At 23.4% G+C, this 7,918-nt stretch overlaps 1 protein-coding gene across 1 annotated transcript; it reads left to right on the forward strand.

The window, feature by feature from the left end:
- Positions 1–3,406: 3,406 nt before the first annotated feature.
- On the forward strand, positions 3,407–7,454 carry BBA_08668 (uncharacterized protein; the record flags this gene model as incomplete). The annotated part of the gene is made up of 22 exons (XM_008603765.1): positions 3,407–3,419; positions 3,457–3,460; positions 4,108–4,113; positions 4,262–4,290; positions 4,628–4,631; positions 4,741–4,744; positions 4,793–4,799; positions 5,137–5,147; positions 5,250–5,260; positions 5,356–5,364; positions 5,448–5,457; positions 5,555–5,559; positions 6,174–6,187; positions 6,267–6,278; positions 6,348–6,359; positions 6,450–6,481; positions 6,566–6,576; positions 6,646–6,650; positions 6,898–6,907; positions 7,312–7,333; positions 7,363–7,377; positions 7,425–7,454. The coding sequence occupies 22 exons, from the start codon at positions 3,407–3,409 to the stop codon at positions 7,452–7,454; spliced, it is 276 nt and encodes a 91-aa protein (XP_008601987.1).
- Positions 7,455–7,918: the final 464 nt, after the last annotated feature.

The raw sequence follows: 7,918 nt of genomic DNA on the forward strand, positions 1-7,918 counted from the left end.
ACTCTTTATCTATAATATCTCTCCTTTCTATTCTTACTATATATACTAAATATATTTACTTTATAACCTAAACACTAATGCCCTAGTTTATCTAGATAATAATATAAATAGTAGATCTTAGTTTAATATTAAGTATAGCTATACTTTTTATATTATAGAAAATTAATATAGTAAATAAATATTACTTTTATATATAAAGTTATATTTAAGCCTCTATAGAGGTATTAATTAGATAGTGTAATTATAAAGTTAAAGGAATTATTATATTTAAGATAGTGGTTTATAGGTTCTAGATTAGTATAGAAAATAAAAAATATATAATAAGGAGAAAGAGCTAGTATAAGTAAAAAAATTTAAAAGTTTATAAAGAGCTATAAGCTAAGTATTTTCTAATATCTATTTAAAATTTTCTTATTAAATCTATAGTTTTTATAGTAATATATAGTTAAGTTAATAGTAAGTATATTATACTATATAGCTTAGTATAGGTAGCCTAATTCCTTAGAGATTACTAAAGTAGCTTAGTTAATATAGTAACTAGGTATAGAGAGGTATCTTAAATATTCTAGTACTATATTTCTTCTTACTTAACTTATTATCTTAGCTACTAATATAAATCTATTACCTAACGCCTATAAATAGCTTAACCTTTTAAACTATCTAGAAATAACTAAAAAATAATATATTATAATAATAAGTATAGGGCTCTCTTTTAGTAGCTATATAATACTATACTTTAAAAGGTAAAGCTTATTTATAATCTTATCTAAAGACATTAGCTTTCTATCTAACTTTACTTAGAAGACTAGTTAGTTACTATTTTTTACTCTTTTCTTAATAATTAGATATTTAAGAGTAATTATATAGCTTAGTATAACTTCCTAGAGCTTTTCTATAGCCCTAAACTATAGCTTACCCTAGCTATAGCCACTAATATAGAGACTTCTATATCTAAGTCTATTATAGCTCTATAAGAGTCTATTAAAGCTTTAGTATTAGGAAAGTATACCTAGTAAATAAGCCTTATAAATAACCTCCTTCCTATACCTACTTATTAGCTTACCACTACTTATAGTTTATTTAATACTAGCGACTAGTCTAATATTATAATTAATATTAGAAAAAAAAATACTATATTTACTAACTTATAATTTATAAGTTCTTTAATATATTAAAATCCTTATATTAATTTAAGTAATAATAAATAATATTAACTACTAAATAAGTAACTAAAGAGGAGGTAAAGTAGCTTTAGAGTAGTATATACCCTCTTAAGCTAATACTTAACCTCTTAGTATATAACCTAGTTATAATTAATTATATATTATAATTTTTTTACTATCTAGATTATAACTATTAATCTATTATTATAAGGGGTAGTAATATCCTCTCTAAAAAAGCTAAAGGTAAAAAAGTTATCTAGCCTAGCTTATTAACCTATATCCTTATTTATAAGATTATAAATTATTATATAATTAATAAACTTAAAAAGCTTACCTTATTAAAGTTTACTATAAAGGTAAAATAAGTAATTTAGCTAGAGGACTTTATTACTACTACTAAAGAAGTATATTATAATATATATAAGTATTTTAATATATTATATAAAGAGGTTATTTATATAGTCTATTACTACTAAAAATAGCTACTCCTAGACGTTAGGGTCTAAGATTTATTATCTTATAATAGGGTTATAGGTTATAATAATCTTTATTATTTTATAAAGAGATTTTAAGTTAAAAGTTAGTATTAATATTAGATATATATTTATTTATTATTTTATTATACTTAGTAACTTCTAGCTAATAAGGCTTATTAGCTATTTATAGGTATATTTCTAGCTACTTACCTTATCTCTTTTACTTTATCCCTATTATTTTCTATTCTCTTTACTTTATCTTTTTATCCCTAATATCTAATATACTATATAATTTATTATTAGTAACTAACTAGCTTAAGAGCTATTCCCTAAGTATTTAGTGTCCTATCTATAGTAGCTAAAATGTTATTAATTATACTTACTAGGGACGTAGTTTTATAGTCTAATAAAAAACCCTTTTATACTAATTTACCTATTAATTATTAAAACGTCCTATAGCTAGTATAAACTATATTATTACTTAAATTACTTTTATATTTAGTTTCCATTTTAGTCTATTTAATACTAATTTTCCCCCTAGTTAGTATAATAAATTATTCTATCTTATACTTATATATACTTATAACTCTTTTTACTATTACTAGATATATACTTATAGATAAAATAGGCTTCTAGTTTTAGTAATATATTTAATTTTCCTAATAACTTTAAAAGAGTAATAAAAAAAGAGGAGGAAAGGAGGACTAGGAAAGGTCTAATAAGTTAGAGATAGAGAACTACTATATATAGCCGCCTATATAATAGAGTTATCTAAACTAGAAGTAAAGCTAATATTTATCTAAGATAAAGCTTTACTTTTAGGACTAATAATAATAATATCTATAGGTAGATAGAATGTTATATAGCTACTTTAATAGTGGTTAGGATAGTCTATAAATAAAGAAGAAGAAGAAGAAGAAGAAGGAGGAGGAGGGCTATATATGGTGCCGCCCTAGTAGACGCCTTTAATTATCTATATAGCGAAAATAGCCGTAGAAGCTGTTAAAGAACATAACGCTATAGAACTAGGGATAATCTATATCTATACTAACGGTAGCGGTATTAATGGCTATATTAGCGTAGCTATAATCATACCTAATCTTTAGTTTAATAGCATTAGTAAGAAATAAATATAGTATATAGGCACCTCTAATATATCTATAGTATACGTAGTAAAGCTCTGTAAACTGGTTCTAGCTCTATAAGTGGCTCTTAATATATATAAGGCTAGGGCCCTTCCTAGCTAGTATATTATCTTTACTAATAACTAGGTAGTACTTTAGGCTATCCTAAACCTAAAGTGTCTATCTAGCTAATATATCCTTATAGAGGCTATATAGGCTCTAGATAAGCTTTAGAGCTAAAACTAGAGAATTTAGTTCTATTAGATCGCTATATATGTTAGAGTGCCTAGAAACGAGACTACTAACTAAGTAGTAAAAGAAGCTATGGATCTAGACTTAGCCTAACTAGATACCGTAGAACCTTAGACACTTATTACCATGATAAGGACTAATATTTAATAAGTAATAAAAGTAAAATAGGCCTAAGCCTAGGCAACTAATAAGTATAGACATAACCTCTTTAACCTTAATGTCTAGCTAAGTAAGGTAATACTCTTTATATATAATAAAATATATAAAGCTATTAGCTTAGTTATTATATAAATATATACTAGAAAGATTAGCCTTAGAGTATATTTATATTCTATTAATAAGGCTAACTCTAACTAATACCCCTATAGTTATAGCCCTTAAACTATACGCTATGTCCTACTTTAGTATAGAGACTAGGTAAATAAAAGAGATAAAATATAGGTAGGTAAGTAGCTATAAGATAACCTTAAACACATACTTTATAGCTTATTAATAGCTATATAAATAGCTAAGATAATAATATAGACAGGACTCCTAGGCTAGTTCTAGGTAGTCCTATCTATAGTACTTTAATATACTTAGTATAAATAAGTAATATTATATAAATAGAAGTAGAGGAGGACTAGGAAAGGTCTAATAAGTTAGAGATAGAGAACTACTATATATAGCCGCCTATATAATAGAGTTATCTAAATTAGAAGTAAAGCTAATATCTATCTAAGATAAAGCTTTACTTTTAAGACTAATAATAATAATATCTATAGGTAGATAGAACGCTATATAGCTACTTTAATAGTGGCTAGGATAGTCTATAAATAAAGAAGAAGAAAGAGGAGGAATACCCTTACTTATTTAGTAATAGTATAAAGTATTATATATAAAAAATCTTACCTATAAATATATTTATTATCTAGAAGTAGTATATCCTAGTAGTTTCTTATATATAATTCCTTATATAGTAGTACTAGATATATACCTACCCTAAGGGCGTCTTATCTATAGAGTACTATATATAAAAAGTCTTATATAAAATACGCTTATTTAAAAGTAGGCGTATCTAGTAATTTCTTATATATATTTTTTTATATATAGTTTATAGTAATTATATACCTATACTAGATCTATATTACTTAGCTAAAGTCTTATATATAGTTTCTTATATAACTAATTTTTTTAAAATAAACCTTAGAATAAAGATAAACCTAATTTTAGCCCTTTTAAGTATTATTAAGCTTTTTTCCTATAGTTATAGTGCTAGTTTAGACCTACTAGTTAGTAGGTAAAGGCTTAAATTATAATAAGTAGGTGAATTATTTAGGGAAGGTATAACCTATATTAATTACCTTAGAGGATTATCTTACTTCTTTAGGTATACTTTATCTACCTCTAAGCTTTCTCTACTTATTATTTAGTAATATAGATTTTATAAATAAAAATAAAGCCTATAATAATACCTTTTACTCTATTATTACCTTTACCTACCTTTTAGCTATTTATAATTAACTTATTCTTATCTAGTAACTCCTATACTACTATAATAATATTTCTTTTATTAATTAGTTTTTCTATTAAGATATAAATATATTTAATAAATACCTATCTTAACTACTAGTATAGTTAGTTTAGTATTACTACTACTATTAATTATACTTATAATATTTAAATACTATACTCTAACTAGCTAAAGAAAAAAACTTTCTAGTAGTTTAGCTATTTATCTTTTAGTATAGTATAAGTTAAGTACTAATAATAGGTAACTAGGCCTTATATCTATAAGGTAGTAGGTAGGTAACTAGGGTATTTAAGGCTATATAGAGAGTTTCCTTATACTATTTCCTATATAAGAGCTTATATAAGAGTTAGTATAAGGAGTAAATTCTTTTATAAAATTAGCTAATTAGATAGGTTTATAAAGTATTATTATATACACTATAGTATAATTATATAGATAAGACTTATTAAACTAGTATATATCTTTAACTAGCGTAAATACTAAACGTCCTTATAGAATCTACCTAGACACCTCCTCTACCTAAGAATACTATATTTTACTATTATAGTTAGTAAAATCTATCTAGCTCTTTCTTTTCTAATTTAATAAGCTATATAACCTAACTATAGAATTTTTATTAGTTAGTAGACGCTAAACTATAATAAAAGGCTATATAACTAGACTATAAAAAAGCTAGACTTAGTATAGTTATATAGATAAGACTAACTAATAAAGGTTCTAGATAATACCTAGGTAACTACTAACCTAATAATAGTTAGTATAGTTATATTTATAAAACTATATAGGCTTAATATATTAACCCCTCTCCTATTACTATCTAGTAATAGGTTCTTAAGGTATAATAAAGTTACGCTAAACTTAGGAATAATCTTTAGTATCCTTACCTAATAGCGTAATAAGAATAACTAAAAAAAAAAAGGCCTAAGAGGGTACTTCTATATATATAAATAAAGACTAAGATATATAATATTTAGAGTTTAATAGATTAATACATAATATTATAATCTATAATTTATATACCTAAAGGCATAGTAAGGATTACACTAGATAGTAGCTAGAGGGGCACGTTTTACTAGCCTTATAGTATAGTAAAGGCTAAAAACAGAGAATATATACTATAAGGAGAGGTTAAGTATCCTATACACGCGTTAATATAATTATTAATAGATAAAAGATTTTAATAAAGTAGCCTATAAGGTAGAGAATTAGCCTTAACTTTTTAGGTTAATCCTTATATAGCTTGCCTAGTAAAATAATAGATTATAGAACTAATAAGTGACTAGGAACACTAATAAGTAAAGAATAGGAAAGAGTAAGAGTAGAAGTAGTAAAGGTTTTATAGACTATCTTATAACCTATCTTCCTTACTTCTAGCCTAGTACACTTTAACTCTTTATTTCTAATTTAACTAGATTTCCACTAGTAGAGATATATAGACCTTTTAAATTTAAAACTAAGATAGCTACTTTATTATCTAAAGATTCTATATCTATAATATATATATCTTTATTATCCTTTACTATATCTATATCTTCTTATATAAGCTATTCTAAACTATATCCTAGTTTTAACCCTACACCTCTATTCTTATCTACTATATATTTAAGCTAAATAATAACTAGTCCTACCTAGATAAGTATAATAGTAGAGGCGTTAAGAGTAAGTGTAGTTAGGCTTCCCTAATATACTATAAGTAAATCTAATTTATCTAAAGACATAATGTCTATACTTAATTTAGTTTATTTAACTAGTAGGTACTTAAGTTTTAAACTAATCCTTATTTATATAGTTAGTTATTCTTAGCTAGTATTAATACTAGACTCTAGCCTAAGTAATTCTTCTTCTATAATCCCCCCTAGCCTAAGTAGTATACCTAATATAGTTATAAAAATATCTATTATTTATAATATACTTTTATTAGGCTATAAAAAAGAGTTCTTTACTACTTTAATAGTAATATAACTATACTATTATAAATATAAGCCTCTAGACTTTATATAAAGAGATACTCTAATCTATACTATAAAGGGAATATAGGTAACTTCTAGGTAAGGTATAATCTTTTATAATATTACTTTATATATACTTTTATAGCTTAATATAAGAATATATTATAGAAGAAGTATATTATCTTACTTAAAGTAATAACTCTTAGGGCTAGCTTAGGCTAATGTGTTTTAAGGTAATATATAAGCTATATTTTTATATATATTTTCCCCTCTTATATAGTCTTAAAATACTAGTAGAAGAATAACTCCTTTACTATTTATTTATCTTAATTAAGTAAATATACTACTTAGGTAATACTAGTCTAGCGCCTATATATAATTTATAATCTTATATAGGTAATAAAAAAACCTAGCTAATAGTTAATAAATAGTAGGTAAAATATATTCTAAGATAAGCTAACTATAATAACCTTTATATTATAAATAAGGGGATATTCCTTAGTAGTATAATATAGAAATTATATAATATTATAGTATTAAACCACTTTATAGATTATCTTAAGTAGAATTTTTCACTTACTTAGGCTTATTATAGTATTTAGGATTAAAGAAAGCATTTATAATAAGCTACTATTATAAGAAAGCTATATAATAGCTTTAATAAGGTTATAGAGGCATTATTTAGTTTAGTACTTAAGCTATATATTAATATTCTTAATTACTACTTTAGCTTATTAATAAAACTTAGGATATTTACTAGCTAGTTATATTAAGGTCTTTTTTAGTAATTACCTAAGTATTTATTTAGATTTCTTTTACTTATATAGTATATAGTATATCCTTTTATAAATATAAAGTAAGTATATTATTATAATATTCCTAAAGACTATATCCTCTATAGTAAGATCTATCTTAAAGTTAAAATAGTAATAACTAGTGGCTTATAGATAATACTTACTTACTTTATAAAACTTTAGATAATAAATAAAAGATATTTTTAAAGCTATCCTTAATATCTTTTAAGATAAAAAGGCTATTATTATAGTAGGCTTAATTAATAGTAATAAATAACTCTAATCTATTTATCTTTAGCTTCTTATATATATATAATACTAGTATATAATTTAAATCTTTATTAATATTTAAGAGAAATATAAAAGTATTTACTAGATTATATTCTTTATTAAAAGGTAGAGAGTATATTAAAGGGTTAATATATACTTATTATTAATAGAGGTTAATTAATAGCTTAGTTAAAATAATATATAAAAGGTATATAAAAGTAATTACTTTAATATAAGTAATATCTAAAATATATAAAGTAGTTTATTTTATTATATCTTTTAGATTTAGAGAGTTTATTAAGGCTAGGTATAGAAGATAGGCCTAGAGATAGCCCTATAAATAAATTATAGAAGTTATTTTTATAAGATATACTATA

This window comes from Beauveria bassiana (assembly GCF_000280675.1).
Source record: "Beauveria bassiana ARSEF 2860 unplaced genomic scaffold BBA_S00038, whole genome shotgun sequence".
Classification (NCBI taxonomy): domain Eukaryota; kingdom Fungi; phylum Ascomycota; class Sordariomycetes; order Hypocreales; family Cordycipitaceae; genus Beauveria; species Beauveria bassiana.